The sequence below is a fragment of the Mauremys mutica genome, chromosome 14 (genome assembly GCF_020497125.1).
Source record: "Mauremys mutica isolate MM-2020 ecotype Southern chromosome 14, ASM2049712v1, whole genome shotgun sequence".
NCBI classification, from domain to species: domain Eukaryota; kingdom Metazoa; phylum Chordata; order Testudines; family Geoemydidae; genus Mauremys; species Mauremys mutica.
Window position 1 is genome coordinate 42,401,145 of NC_059085.1, and position 21,347 is coordinate 42,422,491.

Consider the following 21,347-nt stretch of genomic DNA (forward strand, 5'->3'; position numbering starts at 1 on the left):
AAGGAGTTAACACGTTGCAAGAGACCATTTGAGGTGAAGCGGGTGGAGAGTTTGTGTGTTCCAGATTGTTATAGTGAGCCATAAATCCAGAGTCTTTATTAAGCCCATGATTTTTGGTGTCTATCAGAGTTATGAATTTAAGCTCCCAGGCTTGTCTTTTGAAGGTGTTGTGCAGGGGGAGGGATAGCTCAGTCGTTTGAGCATTGGCCTGCTAAACCCAGGGTTGTGAGTTCAATCCCTGAGGAGGCCACTTAGGGATCTGGGGCAAAAATTGGTCCTGCTAGTGAAGGCAGGGGGCTGGACTCGATGACCTTTCAAGGTCCCTTCCAGTTCTAGGAGATTGGTATATCTCCAATTATTACCTTTATTACCTTTAGGTTTTGTTTGCCCAGCCTCTTCATGAGCCACTTTGAGGAAGAATTTCTGGGCAAATGCACCACAAAACCAGTGATATATCTGAGATACACTGATGGTATTTTTATCCTCTGGACAGACAACTTAAACCACCTCAAAGATTACCACTAGAACTTCAACAACCAGCACCCATCCATCAAACTTTCTCTAGATCATTCCCACACCAGCACCAACTTCCTGGACACCATGATCAACTTCAACAATGGGGCTCTACAGACAACTACATACAAGAAATCCCCAGATCACCACACCTACCTTCACCAATCCAGTAACCAACCCAAACACACCAAGACATCTGTTATCTATAGTCAGGCATTCAGATACCACACAATATGCCTCATTGTGAAAGTCCAGGATACATACCGCAGCACACATAAAACCACCTTCACCACACAAGGACACTTCACCAAAGAAGTAGATCACATCATGGAATGGGCCACCCAAATACTCCAAAAGAACCTGCTTCAATACAGCAACCCTCCCCCCCGCCCAACTGCACACTCATAGTTGTCACTTACCACCCCGCTCTGGAACCCATACAGGGTGTCATCAAACAACTATAACCCATACTCGAGGTGGACCACATGTTGAAAGAAATCTTTCCTGAACTCCCTCTTCTGGCCTTCAAACAACCCCCCAACCCTGCCAAGCTCATCATCAGAGGCAAGCTCCCTACAGACCAGGACACACCACCTCAAAGCACCACCAGACCCTTCCAGACCAACAGATGCAAAACCTGTAGACATATCTCCACCTGTTGCGATGATCAACACCCCCACAACACACCTTTCAAGATCCATGGTTCCTACACATGTGGATCACAACATATGGTTTCCTCATCCAGTGCACTAAATGTCCCAATAGAATCTATGTGGGTGAAACCAGACAGTCACTATGCTGTCAAATGAACTCACACAGAAAAATGATAAGACAAAAACACTATCACCTGTGGGCAAACACTTTTTACAGAACGATCACTCCATATCTGACCTCTCAGTCCTCTGCATAAACACCTTCAAAAGATGAGCCTGGAAGCTTTTAAATTCATAACTCTGCTAGATAGCAAAAATCATGGGCTTAATAAAGACACTGGATTTATGTCTCATTTACAACAATCTGGAACCCACAAACTCTCTTTTCTCCTTCAGTTGTTAACTTCACCTTGAATGGCCTCTTGCAACATGTGTTAACTCCTTATCTTTTTCACCTTGTATTTAACTGAGACACTCCGAGCATCTTTCCCAGAGTTGAAGAGTTCTGCATAAGCTCAAAAGCTTGTGTCTCTCACCAACAGAAGTGGTCCAATAAGAGGCCTTATTGAAATTCCAGGAGGCGGAGGGGCACAACCTTTGGGGAGGAGTCACGGGACTTAGGACTCAACTGAATATAGGGGACAACTAAGAAATAACAAGGCAGGAAGTGGAGGTCACAGGTTCAAAACTAGGGATCCAGAAGGGGACACCAAGCAGAGAACCCCGGATAGCACCCACTGCTCCTCAAAGCTGTTCAGGGAGCCAGTGGATACCGCCCAGAGGAACGCTGCATGGATGAGTGAGTCCAGGGAGGAACAGAAATAGGCCCCACAGATGCAAAGCACCTCCCCATCCAGCATCCTCCTCCTGGTGTTGAAGATGGCTATTTTGGCCAGTGCCAGGAGGAGGTTGACGAGGAGGTCTCACGATCTCGTGGGGCCACAGACAGGGTGTGCATATATGAAAAGATGTGAGGAAAAGTGCAGCCAGAACCTCAACAGGAGGTTCTGGAGGAGTCAGATTAGGTGCTGCAACCTGGCGCATTCTAGATAGGCATGTACCAGGATCTACCTCACACTGCAAAAGAGGCGGGCGTTGGGATGGGGATGAACCACACTAGATACACACCCGTGCTCATGGCTCCATGAAGAAGCTGCCAACCAATATCCCCGGTGGGCTATGAGTCCAGGGTGGCGTACAGGCTGGCCCACTGGGGGTTCCGCACCCTCAGCAGATGGTAGAAGGTCCCACCACTCACCCACCTTCTAATATCCTGGGACCAACATGGCTATAACAACATTGCAAATGATATACAGAGCTGAAATAGCAAATACTTAAAAGACAGGGTTAAAAGAGATATAAAACCTCATGTTTAAGGCTAGTGTCTCTAACCAATAGGGGTTATGATGAAACTTTAATGGGGTCAGATTATCTCACATCTGCAGTTTCCAGTACCCTTCTCTGAAGCAGCTGATGTACAGCAATTCTTAGGTTCACAATGACATTGCATTGTGAGTTCATTTTTACTTTGCTTTTTATTATCACTAGGTGGTTTTCCAGACTTGCTGCTTTCCAGATAACTGTCTGGAACCAATATGTATTTGTGCTGCTTATTTCCTTTCCCTAGCTGTATGAATTTACATTTATTAGCACTGAATGCATCTCATTGCATTCAGCCCACTGATCCGATTTTTCCTGACCATTTTGTTGTCTGGATTTGGGCTAATAAATAATTCACTGTTTTATGTTAGTTTACTTTCCCTTCCAATTTCTGGGTTGCTGGAAAATTTGATCACAGTTGAATCTATACCTTTCTTTATATTGTTAATATCGTTAAATAACACGGATTCCATAACTGACTACCTTAATACTGGTCCCCACTTGAAGGTTGTATTATTAACAATTACTCTGTTGATGACATGTTATATCCAGTTGGTATCTACGCAGTTTTGAAGTTTATTATTTATGCATTTATTTATTACATAGTACTACTATGAATTGTGAATTACCAGCATGGAGACCTAGAAACCCAATGGGACTCAATCGCGTCACACAAGTTCTTTATTGCAATTCAGATGTTCTATGCCCGCTGGCTTCTCTTCAACTACTACAATAGTAATCCCATCAAAGAAGACTATTGTATCTGTTTGGCAGCTCTCCAGCTTTTCCCTCCTACCCTGCACAGGAACCACAGTTGCATTTAGTTGCCAGGTACCTCTCCTGACTGCCATGATTTATTGAAGATTAGGTTCACAAGTTCTGATGTTTCCTTTGCTAAGATCTGGGCCTGCATCCATAAGAGTCAATGGAGTTTTGTCAGTGACTTCAATGAGAACAGGATCAAGCCCTTAGTCCTCTTAAAATTCTTGGGATGTAGTTCACTCAGATCTTTGGTCAATACTCTTTCACTGTCTATTTATTTACCCTTTGCTCTGCTAGATTAGGTCATCACTCTTCTCTGTAGCTCTGTCTAATATCAGCATGTTTCCTTCATGTGACTGTATCTTAATTTCTATCCTAACATTCTGCTGCCTAAAAAAAAAAATGCCTCCAGAGTTTACAGGTCAGACTTATCTGCAGAGAATCAATGATATACAGCAGGGGCCAAAGACAAAAAATTGTAGAGGGTAAGGGAAATGCTCCAACAAAACATCTCTGCAATTTCTGATTAAAGTAAGTACAATGTGGTGCCGAGAAAGCACAAAGAGTTGAGGGTTTGGGGCCTTTTTTTGCTATATCTATCTATAAAACAATAGCACTCTACTGAGAAATTAATCACAGCAGGTGGAAAGATCCTGCCCAGATTTGAAAAGACAGATGTTTGAGCTTCAAAAGAGTTTTTTCAAACTCTGGTTCTCCCAGTCTCTCCACACTACTAAACCACACATACATACAAACAAGATATTTCAAGACAAGTTTACCATTTGCCAATGATCTTACTGACATATCCTGCCTTCTTCAGCAATTCTGGAAGCAGCAGCTCAGAACCTGGGATTCCCCCTACTATTTCCTGTGGTGTATAGGCTGTATAAAACAAGAACATGTATTTTAACTCATCACTAAGGCTAGCAAGCAGGTCATGAAAGCTTATGGACACTCATCCTTAGAAGCTTATTTGACAGGACCAAAAATTGGGCTAGCTCAATGGTCCAACAATACTGTAGTAAAGGATTCAAATTCTCCAGCCCACCAGGTCTCAGAACAAGCTGACTCAACAAACTCACTGCCCCAGGGAAGGGAGCCCTTCACACATGCAGCCTTTGTTGGCTGGAGGGACGGTGTGGATGCAGGTGGCTGTAAGGAGAGCAAGTTGGGGCCGTTTGGTTTATACTTTTGCCAAACTGCTTGAAGTTATCTACAATTAGTGCATTTTTATAACACAAAGGATTACTTAAATAAAGGACAAATGGACTTGCTCAAAGTGCACTGGTTGATCCAAAATAGTGTGTCTCCAATATTTTCTAGTTGAGAACACAGGGCACAACCGTCAGTGAGTTAGGAGATACCCAAGTTCTCCCACTGATGGATAGTGTGAACCCATAGGTAGCTGTAAGTGTGTGCCCAGATTGTGTGGTCTCATAAAGCAGCTGTAATTTTAGAATTAGACCAACCCAAAGACATTCTGAGCAGGTACATTCCTTCATGAGTGCTGAAGGAGAGCTCTCCTGGCAGGCAGCATCGTGTTATGTAACTCCTTGTTTAACTGGCCGGGAAAGGTTTACTTCTGTAAGACTGTATGATGGGGTATTCACCCCACACAAGACTTGAAACCATTAAAAATGGCCAATTAATCTTACAGGACAGGCTGCATCAGGAGGAGAGGCAGGGACTACTAAAGCCTAACAGCTGATGAAGCCCTGCTGGGGGAGGAGTTGGGATAGGCTTATAAAGAGAGGAAGTTGATGGGAGGAGAAGGGCTGCAGGGAGTAGCTCTGCCGTCACTCCCTAGAGAGGAGGGCAGTTGGTCAGAGCTGAGGAGGTGGCCTAGCAGGGAGTAAGCCCTGGGATCCTGCCTTAGAATACAAACTCTGGCAAGAACCCAAGGGAGGGGTGAAATAGCCACAGGGAGCAGAGGGGGGGCAGAAGATAGGGAAGAAAGGCAGGAAAGAGGCCATGGAACTGGCAACAAGGTTGGAGCTGGAGCAGACTGTTGTTGCTGGGCATGGAGTCCCTGGGCTGGGACCCCGAGTAGTGGGCATGTCTGGATTCCCCTACTGGCCACTGGAAAAGTGGCACTGACTGGCCAGAGGATCAAAAGACTGCCTGAGACACAAAGAGGGAGCTCCCTGAGCCAGAGAGACCGGCCATGGGGTGAGCAACTGAAGGAGGGGGCGTTAGACTGGTCAAGAGCTAATCCCCAGATGAACGACAAGGAGGCGCCCCAGCAGTGAGTAGTAAACCCCATGACAGACTTGATTTTAAACAGCTTGTTCTTAAGTTAAGACGTTACCACCACATCCCATGTCACTTTTCTTCTTTCACTCACGTTAATTAGCCCACTCAAGGAACCAACATCTCAGCCAGAAGAAGCAAACAGATTAACATCTTTAGCGATGTCCTTCCTTTCCAGTATCATGTGTAAGAAGCAATAGACTTCTTATTAACTGCAGTGGAGCTACATGCCAATTGCATGTTGTCACTCTGAAAATGTACCTCCTGGAAAACCCATGAAGGGAGAGCACAGGGCCAAATGCCAATATTCAGCCACACCTGCTGCCAAGCCAAAAGGCAAAGAATAAAGGAAGAAAAGGCATTTCTAGGAGAAGCAGCACTGATGTTCGCACCATTTCTGGCATGTGCATTCGTGGTGTAGAACCCATTCCTGATGGGGAGACGTCCCGTCAACAGCGCTGCTCGTGCTGCAGATAAAACAATCAAAACAAAGAAAGCATGAATAGGGTGTCTTATTTTCTTTATACAAATTCTCTGCTTCAGAGGTCATGTTTCGGCTGATGACAGCATGATGACTGGAGATCATAGGGAATTTTTGCTACAGATTACTGCTTAGCTGATAAGAGTAATAATCAACCCAAAGGATCCTAAAGTGATGCACATACTTGGCCAAGTAACTTTAAACAGCATTTCTGGGGTGAGTATATGGGAGACACATCTTAATCTAGCTCAGATTAGCAAACAGTTATTTGCTAAATTTACATTCATTATCTTGCCTTGGCAAAACCATTTTATCTACTTCTACAAGTAACAAAGGCAAGGTATCCAGCTCTAGCATTTTAGAGATCAAGGCTCTGATTCACGAAGTAGTTAAGCAGATGTTTAGCTTTAAGTATCTGCTTAAATCCCACTGAAGTCAATGGGACTTACGCAGGTGTTTTAGTGCTTTCCTGAATGGGGATGGACTTAAACATATGGTTACATGTTTTCCCAAATGGAGGCCTCAGAAAGTCCTATTTTCTCCTTTACATTTTAGCTGTCAGCTGGCAATCAGACTTGAAGAACCAGACACAGTGACAAAGATGTAAAATCTACATTGGACTCCAATGGCTTTGTCCCTTTTCCCCCCTCTCTAAATCTCTTAGTGGCTAACAATGACAACAATGGGCCAGAACGTGTAGTTGCTCCACGCATGAAAGTCCCAGTCAATGAAAGTTCTGCCTATAGAACAGAATCAAGCCCATTGTGCGCTTCCTTCCTGTTGGATTTCTCCAACAAAGATTTAGATACTGTTTTGTCTGATTGCCCCAAAGAGGGAAGAGATGAAATAATTCAGCTGCAGAGGCCTGAAGACTAAAACAGAATAAAAAAAAAATCCTTTAAATGAAGTGTTTTGATGACTAAAATACTGTTTTGTATGAACAGAAGATTGTAGTTTTTCCTCAAGAAAAAAATTAAAAGGAAGCAAAATGCAAGATGAAAGCTCCAAATCCTAACACTTCCTTAAGGGTAATCACTGGTTTGGTTGCTAGTTTATGTAAGATGCTGGCAAACATCCTGATCTTCCCAGAAGGTGGCAATTTTACATGGTAGTTTAAAGCTGAAGTTTACTTACATGGAGAGCACAGAGGGTTAGCAGTGTAGAAATTTGGGAAGAGCATCCCTTCTGCAGCCATCTGGTCCAAGTTAGGGGTTTCTTTAGAGGGCTCTCCAAACACTCCCAAATCACCCCAACCCATCTGCAGAAAGACCACACCAAAAATACATTAAAGTATTTTCGCTTTCTATAAACTACTGTACTACCTTCCGGACCAGAGTAGCATTTTTATTTTTATAAGCTTTTCTATAGTGCTCATCACTATAATATCTGAACACTTCACATACACAATATGAATTTATCCTCACAACTCTTCTGTGATGTAAGGAAGTATTACTGTCACCAATTACAGAGCGAAACTAACGGACAGAAAGAGATTAAGTGACTTGCCCAAGGTGACAAAATAAATCTATTACAAAACTGGGAACAGAACCCAGATCTCTTCAGTCTCAGCCCAGTGTCTTAATTATAAAATTATCCACTGCAGGCCTACATTTCCAAATACTGGATATATGCAACCAGAAATGCACAGTGAAGATCTAAGTAAAAAAGTAGGGTTGCATAATAATTGAGGGCATTGAGGGGTACAGTTTAAAAGCGAAGCTCAGGAGAGAAGTGCACCATTACCACATAATTTCTCTCTGCCAGTGTGCCACATGATGGCCTTACCATAGTGTGGCTTAGGACAAAGATGTGTGGCTAATGTGACCACACAGCTCCTGTTCAGGAGCCTATTTTGTGCAAAAAAGGGAGCTCTAGAAAATTACCAACCCATCTGGCTAATTTCAATATTGAAAAATCATACTGAACCAAAAAGGGAGCAACTTAATGAGCAATTAGGCACCGTGCCTGCCTAAAGATTATACTCTGCCTTAAATATTCAAAAGCTTTCTTTACTACAGTCACATATCAGGTGGGCAAAAGAAATGCAGAGGACATAATACATATAGACCTTGGGAAGGCTTTCAGTGCAGTCCCACTTGAGAGTCTAATAGAGACATCAGAACGATGCAGTTTGGAAAAGAATACTGCAGAATACATACAAAGCTGGCTGATGGATTGTGAGCAGAGAGAAATGAAATGGTACAACATAAAACCAAGAAGTGGAATTCAGAAGAGTTCCAAAGAGGTCAGTGTTGAGTATTGTTCAATATCTTTACCAATGATAAGGAAGGAGAAAAGAATAGTCCAGTAATCAAATTCACTGACACAACGGAGGAGGCACAGATACTTCAGTAAAATCAGAGAAATAGGCAAAAGCCCAAGGGAAGGTATTATCTTTATTACTGTGCCCCATTATGCTGGGTGCTCTACACAGATATATGGAGAGATTATCCCTGCCCCAAAGGGCTTTACATATAGAAAAAAATTAAAGTTCACTTGGGAGAAAATAATCCTGAATACGAAATGGGAAACATAGGTGGGCAGCTACATCAAGTCATCACAATGTGGCCAGGTAGGTGATAGCTGTGAGTTGGCACACCACCTCTGTGCCATAGACACCCTCAATTAGCTTTCTGAGAAGCTCAAAACTACATGCAACACATTCCTGCCAAGAAAGAATCGAAAGAAAGAAATGCAGATCTTCGAAGAGAAGTTACTTGAGGGGATACTGCACACTTAAAAATCCTATGTTGTAAACAAATACATTTATTTAACTATGTCACTAACAGCATCATAGATGGTTAAAGGCAAATAATTTTAAGATTAATTCATCTGTGATTATTTTTGCTCTTTATTTAATTTGATTTTCTTTGCATTTTTCTCAGTATGGGCACTGAAAATTAATGAAGTCAGCTTCCTTCTTATTGTTTGTTTCATTTTGAAGTTCTTAGTGGTGCAATGTTTGGATTTTAACTAGGGCTGTCTATTAATCACAGTTAACTCACCCGATTAACTCAAAAAATTAATCGTGATTAAAAAAATTAATTGCGATTAATTGCCGTTTTGAAAATTATTAAATACTGTATTTTGGATGTTTTTCTACATTTTCATATATATTGTATTCTGTGTTGTAACTGAAATCAAAGTGTATATTATTTTTTATTACCAATATTTGCACTGTAAAATGATAAACAAAAAATAGTATTTTTCAATTCACCCATACAAGCACTGTAGTGCAATCTCTTTGTCATAAAAGTGCAACTTAAAAATGTAGATTTGTTGTTACATAACTGCACTCAAAAACAAAACAATGTAAAACTTCAGAGCTTTCAAGTCCACTCAGTTCTTCTTCTTGTTCAGCCCTCTTCTTATGTACGTCACAAGAAAGTGAGAACAGGCATTTGTATGGCACTTTTGTAGCCGGCACTGCAAGATATTTACGTGCCAGATATGCCAAACATTCGTATGCCCCTTCATGCTTCAACCACCATACCAGAGGACGTGCTTCCATGCTGACGACACTCATTAAAAAAATAATGCGTTAATTAAATTTGTGACTGAACTCCTTGGGGGAGAATTGTATGTCCCTTGCTCTGTTTTACCTGCATTCTAACATATATTTCATGTTATAGCAGTCTCAGATGATGACCCAGCACATGTTCATTTTAAGAACGCTTTCACTGCAAATTTGGCAAAATGCAAAGAAGATACCATGTGAAATTTCTAAAGATAGCTACAGCACTCAAGGTAATTTAAAATATCTTCCAAAATCTGAGAGGGACAAGGTGTGGAGCATGCTTTCAGAAGTCTTGAAAGAACAACACTCCAATGCAGAAGCTACAGAACCCGAACCTCCAAAAAAAGAAAATCAACCTTCTGCTGGTGGCATCTGACTCAGAGAATGAAACTGAACATGCATCAGTCTGCACTGCTTTGGATTGTTATCGAGCAGAACCCGCCATCAGCATGGACACGTCCCCTGGAATGGTGATTGAAGCATGAAGGGACATGAATCTTTAGCGCATCTGGCACGTAAATATCTCACGACACTGGCTACAACAGTGCCATGAGAACGCCTGTTCTCACTTTCAGGTGACATTGTAAACAAGAGGTGGGCAGCATTATCTCCTGCAAATGTAAACAAACTTGTTTGTCTGAGTGATTGACTGAACAAGATGCAAGACTGAGTGGCCTTGCAGGCTTTAAAATTTTACGTTGTTTTATTTTTGAATGCAGGGTTTTTTTTACATAATTCTAGATGTGTAAGTTCAACTTTCATGATAAAGAGATTGCACTACAGTCTGTGTATAAGGTGCACTGCAAAATACTATTTCTTTTGGTTTTTTGGAGTGCAAATGCTTGTAATCAAAAATAAATATATAGAGTGAGCACTGTACACTTTGTATTCCGTGTTGTAATTGAAATCAATATATTTGAAAATGTAGAAAATATCCACAAATATTTAAATAAATGGTGTTCTAAAAAAATCTATCTGGTGATTGGTCCTGCTTTGAGCAGGGGGTTGGACTAGATATCTCCTGAGGTCCCTTCCAACCCTGATATTCTATGATTCTATGAATTTTAACCAGTTTCTGAAACTGTGCTGAACATGGTTTGTCCTTGTCACACTTACAGCTGCACTCTGTTCTGCCCTGGTTCAACCACACCCATTGCTAACACCAACAGATATTCTTGTAGCATAGACAAGGCTTTGGTGACAATGACTCTTCAAAAGGGGAAGCCACTTATTTCAGGAGGTTAAGGGTGGAACAAGAAGAAGTAGTACCCTGAAAAAAATCAAGTGAGAAATTCAGAAACATTTTCCAACAGTGAGATCAGTCAGTCAATGGAATAATTTTCCAAAGGCTGTAGCTGAATCACAATAACTAGGGGTGTCAATGATTAGACTACTAGAAAAAATGCATAGGTGCTTAGCTCCTGATCCCACAAAGACTTACACACATGCTTAACTTTATGCATCTGAGTCGTCCCATTTGTCTTCAATAAGACTACTAATGGGTGTCTTATTGAAGTGTGTGTGAAGTTAAATTCATGCATAAGTTTTTTTGCAAGATAGTAGTAGCCTTAGTGAGTATGTTTACACGGCAATCAGAAACCTGTGGCTAGCCCATGCCAGCTGACTCAGACTTGTGGGCTTTGACTGTGTTTAACTGCAACGTAGATGTTTGGGCTCAGGCTGAAGCCTGGGCTCTAGGAGCATGCGAGATGGGAGGGTTCCAGCGTGCTGGCACCTGAAGCTCTACATCACAATGAAGCAGTGTCATAACCCAAACCCTGCAAGCCCGAGACAACTGCCAAAACAGGCCACCCGTGGGTGTCTAACTGCAGTGTAGACGTACCCAGCGTAGAGACTGGGGAAGTAATGCACTAACGCAAACACACTATTCAGGGCCCAGACACTCCTCTTCACCTCTTTATAACTTTTACATAAAACCTGGAAAGGGCTTGAAAGGGAACATCAGAGCATTCCAGTTTTCAAAATACAAGTGAAGATTTTTTAATCTGATACAGAAACAATGACTGGTATCAGATAAAATGTCATTCAAATAGTTAACTCAAGTCAAAAACACTTTTAAATGTATTTGCCTCCAGCATTTATAATGGTGTTAAAGTGGTGTTTAGGATGCAGGTTGACAGCTTGTGTTCCCCCCCCCCCAAGTAATAACTTTGCGACCCCCTGAGAGGTCCCGAACCCCAGTTTGAGAACCCCTGACATAGAGAATCTCCATTGGTAGATCTTCCCCTAAGGCAGGGTCAGCAACCTCTGGCACGTGGCTCGCCAGGGTAAGCACCTGGCAGGCCGGACCAGTTTGTTTATCTGCCATGTCGGCAGGTTCAGTCGACCGTGGCTCCCATTGGCTGCGGTTCGCCATCCCAGACCAACGGGGGTGGCGGGAAGGGCGCAGCCGAGGGATGTGCTGGCCGTGGCTTCCCACCACCCCCATTGGCCTGGGACGGCGAACCGCAGCCAGTGGGAGCCGCGATCGGCCGAACCTGCCAATGCGGCAGGTAAATAAACTGGCTCAGCCCACCAGGGTGCTGAGCCTGGCGAGCCACGTGCCAGAGGTTGCCGACCCCGCCTTAGGGGAAGATCTACCAATGGAGACTCCTTCCCTAAGGGATCTGAACCACACACTTCTCTGCATCTGCCAGCTTTCCCCCAGCCCTTAAAATTAAAAAGGTCGTAGAGCAGCTTTTAAACTAAGTGCCAGCAATCTGGTTCCATTTTGGTTTAGGTGGAACCCACCCTTCCTGTATAGGGCTCCCCCATCCCAAAAGTTTCCCCAGTTCCTAGTAAATCTAAACCCCTCCTCCCTACACCATTGTCTCATCCAAGTAGCCAGGTGACAACCCCCTCCCCAGCCTCCACCACCCCCTGTGACCAGCCCCCCACCTACAGTCCCAGCGAACTCCCTCCCCAGCCCCCACCACCCCCCGTGACTAGCCCCCTACCTACACCCCCGTGAATCCCCTCCCCAGCCCCCACCACCCCCGTGACCAGCCCCCCACCTACACCCCCGTGAACCCCCACCCCCCGTGACCAGCCCCCCCACCTACACTCCCAGTGAACCCCCACCCCCCGTGACCAGTCCCCCCACCTACACTCCCAGTGAACCCCCTCCCCAGCCCCCGCCACCCCCGTGACCAGTCCCCCCACCTACACTCCCAGTGAACCCCCTCCCCAGCCCCCGCCACCCCCGTGACCAGCCCCCCACCTACACTCCCAGTGAAACCCCTCCCCAGCCCCCACCACCCCCGTGACCAGCCCCCCCACGACAGAGTGCCCCTTCCCCGCTCACTCACATCGTCCATGAGCAGGATGAGGAGGTTGGGGGGCCCGCTGCGCTCGGCGCCCCCCGCGCTCAGGGCCCAGCACAGGCACAGGGGCAGCAGCAGCAGGCGCGTCTCCATGGCAACCGACACCACCGGCCCACTCCCCCCTCCTCCTTGCCCGCCGGGAGCGGGACCGGGTCACGTGAGCCCGTCTCACCGGCCAGTCACATGACCTGAATCCCGCGCGCCGGGGGAGGAGGAGGAGGAAGAGGAAGCGTCCCGCCTGATCACGTGATAGGGGAGGGGCGCCGGCGTCCAAGATGGCGGTGTGCATTGCCGTGATCGCCAAGGAGGTGGGGGCGGGGCCCGCTGCGGCCAGGGCGTGGGGGGGAGGCAGGAGCAGTAGGGATGGGTCCTGGGGGCTGGGAGAGGGGACAGGAGAAAGAGGGTGCGGGTCCTGGGGCAGGAGGAATAGGAGGTGGGTCAGGGGGCTGGGCTGGAGAAGTAGGGATGGGCTGGGAGAGGAGGCAGGAGCAGTAGGGCTGGGGGGCTGGGCTGGGAGATGGGGGAGAAGGCAGGAGCAGCAGTGGTGGGCAGGAGCCCTAGGGAAGCAGTGATACTGTGGGTTGAGGGGAAGTGAGGAGCTTGTTTAGAGGCTGGCATAGGGGTTGGTGGAGCAGTGGTTGGGAAGCCCCAGGTTTTTGTCGCTCTGTGGGAGCCTTTTATGGACTTTCTTCCAGGAAGGATGGTTCCGATGAGATGACCAAATGAGCTGGGGACAGTCTCACCTAGGGGGATGGATGGATGGTCACTTGTTACCTTTGTGTTATGAGAAAATGTAAACCTGGCAATAATCCCCTTCTAAAGACTGTTAATAGTAGAAGATAAAGCTAGATCTGCAGTGTAAATACATGTTGTGTTATACAAGTGTAGACCAGTGGCATTCTGTGATATCTTTAAATAGAATTTGTGGTTAAAAATAGCTAGTTTTTAAATAATAGCAGTTTGCATCCTCAGAGCACTACACTTACAATTGTTAATCTATTCGGGCACAGAATAAGTAGCCCCAGTTAGCACAATTTGTTGTCATCCTTTCTAGAACTACCCCCTGTACATCCGAAGCATCCCAACAGAAAATGAACTGAAGTTCCATTATACAGTGCACACTTCCCTGGATGTTGTGGATGAAAAGATCTCTGCCATGGGGAAGGCCCTTGTGGATCAGAGAGAGCTCTATCTGGGACTTCTGTACCCAACTGAAGACTACAAAGTGTATCTTTAATGCCTAACAGGTGTGCTCTATAGGGCCTGTTCCTACAATCTGTCCTTATTCAGTCAGAACTCCACTGATTTCTCTAAGCAAGGAATGCAGGGTTAGGTTTTAAATTTATCTGTCTTCCAGTTCTAGAATTTACCATTGTTTTCATTTGACATTGCAGCTGTAAATCCTGTGTTATGAAATAAAAAGCAAACTGCACGGTGGTTAATGGGCGAGTGTGCTGAGGATAAGTATGCATATATCTTATAGATTTTGGTACTTTCATTTGACCAAAACCACCTGAGAGAGAGCTTAAAGGGACACTGTCAGTTAACATTTTGTGAAAACCAGTGTTTTGGAAACTTAAGACCAGTAGAAATGTTTCCTCCATTAAAGGAAAACAACAACAATGAAAACGGTTGTTTTTTAAACTGTTTGAAACACAAACACTGCAGCAAGAAAAAACCTAGAAATGAAACCTTTAAACAGACAACCATCCCTTTTGCTGGCTGTTGTAAAACTAGGTTGATACAAGGAATGTAAATAGCCAATGACTGTTGCAAAAGGTGAAGATTAAAAGGGGTCAGAGCCTTGGCTGGTGTGAATCAGCTGAAGTCAGTGGAACTATACAGCAGCTGAACATCTGGTCCTGTTTTTAAATTTATTTTTTTAGAAACCCTTCACTTCAAATATTAATTTTTATACCACAGTATCTGTAATCATTAAGTGGGTATTGGCATCTGACATTCAGCATCCATACAGCTGAGCAATGCAATTATGGGTTAGCTTAGCCCCAGTCCTGCAAGCTGCTCTGCGCAGGCAACCACTGTGGCTTTTTGAAGCCACATTGAAGGCACTGTGGCAACATGCATTGGTCTGTTCACACAGAGCAGGTATTTCAAAACAGGATTTGCTGCTGCAGTGTCATATAGAAGCCCTAGTCCTAAGGGCTGTTGAGCTGTGGTTTTGTCTGAATAGTATCAGTTCTGTTTATTCTTGGCCCGGTCTCTTAGGGCAGGTCTACGCTAGAAGCGCTACATGGATGCAGCTGCTGTAGCATGTCTGCTGAAGACGCTGTACGCCAACAGGAGAGCTCTCTCCCGTCTGCACAATTACTCCACCTCCGCAAGAGGCGGAAGCTATGTCGGTGGGAGAGCATAGTGCCAGTGTAGACAGTGCGTAGGTCAATCTAACTTGCGTCACTCAGGGAGGGTGTCTTTTTTCACACACCTGAACGGCACACGATAGATCGACTTAAGCAGTAGTGACCTACTCTTCCGGTCTGCAACAAGGAAGTTTGGAGCATCCGAAGCTAGCTATGGTTTGATCAGATTTCACAATTTATAAATATAGTATCTAGTTCTTCACTTAGCTAAAATCATGCCAACTTGTCTGTGACTGAGGCTGCAGAATTGGACTCCCTATGGTAATGCTGTTGACTGTGGTAAGACTGCAGAAGCTTTCACAGATACAAAGTTGGTATTTCAGGACTGCAGCTATACCTGATAGTTATGAGACTAGTGGATCTTTTAACATTTCTGTGGCTGGCCTTCTCCTTCCCTTTTAATCACATGTCCTCACTTTCTGACTAACGAAACTGACAGCAGATAGCCATGTCTGCAGAATCCTGCTCCTAACTTCGAAGATTCCATATTGTAACATTGCTGTTGAGTGATCACTGAGTCTGTGATATTAGCTACCCGAATGGGCATGGCTGCAAAGAATAATCAGAATTCTTTGATGAAGGAGGGTTCTTGAGAGCCAAAGAAATTATCATCAAAATGACTGATGATTGAAGGCCATTTATGCAATTACTGAACAGTAATACATACCTTGGGAGGCAGGCAAGGTAGCTGCTGTCTAAAAATACAACCTGTCATAACTTTCTAGTTATAAATCTTTATACAAACAGCCCTCTCTGTGCTTGTGAGGCTCAGTTATTATCATCCTTTCAGAAACGGTAACACTAAGGTAGAAAATAAGTCCAATTTCTAGGACCCATCCCTTGCTTAGCTCATCTACACAGATTATATTGTGACCAGTTTGAGGGTGACATCCACTTGTACATTTTTCTTTTGACTGTACTCAAGTCTTATTTTAGTTGCTTTTCCAGGCACTTGTGTGTCAAAAATGTGTTCCTTAATCAACTGCACAGATATGGCTACGTGACAAATTCCAAGGTGAAGTTTGTTATGGTGGTAGATTCTTCAAACACAGCACTTCGAGACAATGAGATCCGCAGCGTAAGTGCAGGAAATCAGAATGTAACTTGCCAGATCAGTATTTTTGTTCCTTCCACTTATTCATAAAATGCTGAGAAGCCAAGAAACAAACAACCCCTCCCCCACAGCAGTAATTTTCTAGGTTGTAATTAAAAACAAACCATGATCTTTTTTCAGATGTTCCGAAAGCTGCATAATTCATACACAGATGTAATGTGCAACCCCTTTTATAACCCTGGGGACTGCATTCATTCCAGGTGAGTGAGCTGCTTCCACTAAGCCTTTTGATTTTGTTGCCTTGCTGGGCCATGCAGAGCTATTAGGATTTAGCTCTTAAGAATGTAACTTCTGTGAGTGATCAGTTTAAAGCTGGGAGCTGCAAACTCCTTTCCAAAAACAGGCAGCTGTACTCTCTTTGGACTACTTCTACATAATAGAAAATTTACCATTGCACCATCCTCATTAGAGGCTACATTTAACCATCTCCCACAGACTTCACACACAGTAGCTCTATGAACTGATATTAGAAATGCTGACTCAGGAACCTGAGGTTACTTACAAAAAGTTACCAATGGATCTCACTTAAATATTCTTCTTATTGAAACGTGGTGGATAACACTTTGTCAGTCTTGTCTGCTGGACACCTCTAAATAGGCAGGCTGTAGCTTTCCAAAATTCAGCCTCTGTAGAGGAGTATGGATGAGGAGACTCTTTCCAGAATGCATAATTCTCAAAACAGTTGGCAGGACAGTGCCCATCTTTTCATATTAAAAATCATTTTATGGGACCAATGAGTGTTGTTCCCCTCCCACCATCATTGCATATGCAAAAGCAGATTCTATATTCCTGCCACTAAAATGACTGTAGTCTACTGACAGGGCGAGAACCACCATTACTTCAGCTTTATTAGAAGGAAAGTAATTGTTTGTGAAGTGGTAAGGAATGAAATATTTATAGTCAAGCCTGTGGGAAGTTACCATTAAAAATGCTTAAATAGAAGTTATGTCTTACCTACTAACTGAAGAGCTTCTTTGTATAAGAGAGATCTCAGTGTGGTGGACTGTCTTCTCTTTCTTTAATATTTCGTACTCTTCCTTCTCTAGGGCCTTTGATAATATGGTGACCTCCATGATGATGCAGGTGTGCTGAAGCTCCAGCCATTCTCTTTGTGTTTGAGAACATTCTCTATTGTACAGAAGTGTATCTTTGAAGCTGTGTGTATATAGTCTTTAAACTTGTTCTATGTAAAATAAACCCATTGCTGTTTGGATCTATGTCTGCTTGTGTTCTTGTGGCCAGTGGCACAACTTGCTTAGTATACTATAGGCTTTGTTCTTAACTAGTATACAAAAGTATGGAAGGGTCTCTTGCTCCTAAATAAAGACAAAGGTTGTCTGCTCAAATTGCATGCAGAGTTGAGTGTATGTGGACGTAGCTGTATGTTAGGCGTGCAACCTTGAGATGCTTCTGTAAAAATCTTGCCCCTAACTTATGCTTGAAATAGCTGTGCCTGGTGTGGTATGATCAGAGAACAGCAGCCAGCTCAACTGTTCAGCAAAATAGACATCTAATGCAGACTGTGAATGGCAAATTTAGGTTGATCCCACTCTTGGGAGAGTTGCAATGGACTGGTTTACTGCTCTGATCAGGACTGGGACCATCTCCTCTTGCTGTATGCAGTTGTTAAATCTAGTCATAAGAGGATGCACTGGCTTTAACAGATGCAGTTCAGGCAGAATCTGGACCAGCCTTTTCTGCTCATTGCCACTTACAACACTGGGTTCCCTGAGCTGCAGCCAGAGCATGCTGTTCTTTTCTGACAATGTTTTAAACTAAACCAAGTCTGGCTCCCTAGCCATATTTCCTCATTGTGGTAGGAGCTTCTAGATCAGTGAGATGGGCACATACTGAAGCCCATAACTACCAAAGCAAAAAAACTGTATTACTTGAAAAGAGGCGACAACAGCTTCAAGTGCTTAATACAACAGGTCCCATCACTGGATACTCACATCCCAAGTACCATAAGTAGCTGCACCCTTCCCAACACACCTGGCTTCATTTTACCCAAGGCACAGATTGCCAAGGTCACACAAGATGGCTGGGGCAGAGCCAGTAAGTGGACCCCAATTTCCAGCAACCCCATCCAGTGCCTTCACCTAATCCCCTCCTTCATGGGGGAGAGTGCTAGGCGATCCACATGGCATTAAGTATGGGTAGTGTGCAAGAGTCTACTCAAACCATCCATTGGTATTTTCTTTAGTGCTTGCAAACCTGCCTGAAATTTGACCAGTAGTTGCAAACACCCACTCTGTGGTTCTATGGCAGCTATGGAAGATGTTTTAAAAAAAAATATATATATATATAGAGAGAGAGAGAGAGAGAGAGAGAGAGAGAGAGAGAGAGACACCTAGCTCATAGAACTGGAAGGGACCTTGAAAGGTCATCAAGTCCAGCCCCCTGCCTTCACTAGCAGGACCAAGTACTGATTTTTGCCCCAGATCCCTAAGTGGCCCCCTCAAAAATTGAACTCACAATGCTGGGTTTAGCAGATCAATGCTCAAACCACTTAGCTATCCCCCACCCCGCCTTAGCCACATTAAACTGAAGTGTTTAGTGTTTGATGTTACAAAGGGGGTTACTGACCCTCTACTTTTTCTTGTTTTGTCTCATCTTCACTATTATCGCCAGCAGCTTGGCATTCCTTCATACTATACCGGGGCATTAGAACAGCCTATGCAGGTACCTAGTCTGTGTTCTTTGCTCACCCATCTGCATTTCAACAGCCCCGGAGACATGCATGCTGCTTTAATCAAATTAATCCAGACATAACTAATTCCACTTTAAGATCAAAGCCCAAGAAGGTGGGGTTACAGTCCTGAGGTAGCAGAAAAATAGCCACCCCTGAGGGCAGAGATAGGTATTGTATTTCCTGTTCCAGCTTGACATTGTATCAGTCTAAGCCCATTGTATGGATCACATGTCAGAACCTCACTGCACTGCATGAACATACAGATACCGGAGTGGCTGGCAGAGGGGACCGTAACATGACGATCCTGTTTTGGCCAGAAGAGAAACAGGGTGTGTTAGGGAATTCTCTGTTCATTTTCTGGACTATGTTGAGGATTGCACAGTAACCCCACTAATACCTGTCTAACATCCATTAGTCTCCTGTTTTCTTCCCTCAGAATAGGTGAAAGGTTGAAATAAACATACAAACCTGCCAAAGGCAGTAGGCATTTGAACAAATTAAGATGAATTCTTAAATGGAAATCAGATTAGAAGCAGGTATATGCACCAAAACAAAGGACTATACCTATCCCAACAAGGTGTATCCTACCCACAGGATGCAAGGTGTTGCAAGCTATTACTAGAACAGACTTACCAGTACAGGTACACTAGATGGGAGGCTGGATGGTAGTAGTAATTTCAGGACATCTAGCACCAGTGCTCATACCATGCCAGTGTAACCACCATTACAATAGACCACAACATGGGTAGGTTGCCCTGGTTATAAAGGATTCTAGAGTCAAAGATTCCAAGGCCAGAAGGGACCATTGGGATCATCCAGTCTGACCTCCTGTACACCCCAGGCCATAGGACTTCCCCCAAATAATGCCTACAGCAGATCTTTTAGAAAAACATCTCATCTTGATTTCAAAACAGTCAGTTACGGAGAATCCATCATGACCTTTGGTACGTTGTTCCAATGATTAATTACTCACTGCTAAAAATTTCCACCTTATTTCCTGTCTGAAATTGTCTAGTTTCAACTTCCAGCCATGGGATGGCGTTACACCTTTCTCTGCTAGATTGAAGAGCCCATTATTAAACATTTGTTCCCCATGTAGGTATCTATAGACTGTAATCAAGCCACCCCTTAACCATCTCTTTGTTAAGCTGAATAGATTGAGCTCCTCGAATCTGTCACTGTACAGCAGGTTTTCTAATCCTTTAATCATTCTTGTGGCTCTTCTATGAATCCTCCTTTCTAACCCCCTCCTCACTAGTGCTGCTGGATCCTCCCCTCCCTTGCCCTTTCTGAATGCTGGGATGATGGGAGAAGGCAGGAGGCTCTTCCTTTCTACTCCACCATTTCTTCTCCTGGCTTCTTGGAAGGAAAGAGGCTCTGACCGCTCCTAGCCATTTGCTCACTGCTACCAAGCTGTCTGACAACACAAAGAGTGCTTCTGTGATCACAGCAAGGGAAATTCAAATCTCGAGAGTCCAGGAGACAGTGACTCAAGGAAACACAGAGCGAACACCAGAGCTGCACTGGATGTGTATAGTCTAAACTTCTCTTGAAAACTCGGCATCAACACCTGGCTGGTTTCCCTAATCTTCCCCCAACTCTTGTTCCTTGGAAAGTGGAGAAATTCCTGGGTTTTTCCATCTTTTCCATACTCCAAGCGCTTCCTAAGACATCCAGCTCTGTATCTGCCATAAAATCTTTACACATGCTGCAGGGACAATCCTGCATTGATCCTCAGGGGATGGGGAAGATGTGAGCTAATAGAGGTTTTCCTTCTCTGACTTCAGAGGAGCCAATCCTCACTGATGAGAGAGAGAAGGGAGACAGGAAGCACAGATGTATGACGTTATGTGCCACGTTTGTCCCCAGGGTAAGTCTACTGAACACCAGGGTGCATGTGGGCCTGCAAGTCTGAGAAGGTGCAAACTGTTCAAAAACAAACATTGGAGTTAAATCCCTGTGAAATAGCAGAGAATGATAAATGACATTCCAGAAGGTTTCAAGGGCTGGCTTGCATGCCATTCTTGTGGGCTTACTGAATTTGAGGCATCATGACTATGTCTCTGCCAATCAGAGAGAATAGCTCTGCTTGGAAAGCCAGGAAAACCTTCAGGTCCCTTGTTTGAGAAAGGTCCAACAATGGTCTAACTACAAGTAACAATTAGCTTTCCAGGACAGAGCTGCAGCAAACGAAGAGCGAGCCCTTTCATCTTCTCCTAACACACGCTAACCTGGAAGACCTCGTCTGTTAGTCTATAAGGTGCCACAAGACTCTTTGCTGCTG

At 44.2% G+C, this 21,347-nt stretch overlaps 2 protein-coding genes across 9 annotated transcripts in view; one reads left to right on the top strand and one right to left on the bottom strand.

The window, feature by feature from the left end:
* Nucleotides 1-17,344, bottom strand: part of GALNS (galactosamine (N-acetyl)-6-sulfatase) — an 83,543-nt gene extending 66,199 nt beyond the window's left edge. For 4 of the 8 annotated variants that reach the window (XM_044986729.1, XM_044986728.1, XM_044986730.1 and 1 more), the window contains exons 1-4: nucleotides 12,865-13,117; nucleotides 7,174-7,297; nucleotides 5,951-6,025; nucleotides 4,088-4,190 (exon numbers count right to left, since the gene is read on the bottom strand). In XM_044986729.1, coding sequence (XP_044842664.1) covers nucleotides 4,088-4,190; nucleotides 5,951-6,025; nucleotides 7,174-7,297; nucleotides 12,865-12,972 — 410 coding nt within the window. In that variant the 5' untranslated portion in view covers nucleotides 12,973-13,117. Of the gene's footprint in view, nucleotides 1-4,087; nucleotides 4,191-5,950; nucleotides 6,026-7,173; nucleotides 7,298-10,672; nucleotides 10,827-12,864; nucleotides 13,118-17,325 lie in introns of those variants that run through there. The other 4 variants (XM_044986732.1, XM_044986733.1, XM_044986734.1 and 1 more) reach the window with 4 other exon arrangements.
* Nucleotides 13,013-17,584, top strand: TRAPPC2L (trafficking protein particle complex subunit 2L). Its single transcript, XM_044986737.1, has 5 exons — nucleotides 13,013-13,187; nucleotides 13,934-14,106; nucleotides 16,248-16,335; nucleotides 16,492-16,571; nucleotides 17,418-17,584. The coding sequence occupies exons 1-5, from the start codon at nucleotides 13,155-13,157 to the stop codon at nucleotides 17,461-17,463; spliced, it is 420 nt and encodes a 139-aa protein (XP_044842672.1). The 5' UTR covers nucleotides 13,013-13,154; the 3' UTR covers nucleotides 17,464-17,584.
* Nucleotides 17,585-21,347: the final 3,763 nt, after the last annotated feature.

Bases quoted from the DNA above. Each gene is read 5' to 3' on its own strand.
- TRAPPC2L (XM_044986737.1), top strand. From the start codon at position 13,155: ATGGCGGTGTGCATTGCCGTGATCGCCAAGGAG. The intron at 14,107-16,247 runs GTATCTTTAATG...TCAACTGCACAG, and splicing joins CCAACTGAAGACTACAAAGT to ATATGGCTACGTGACAAATT. The intron at 16,572-17,417 runs GTGAGTGAGCTG...TTCCTTCTCTAG, and splicing joins GGGGACTGCATTCATTCCAG to GGCCTTTGATAATATGGTGA.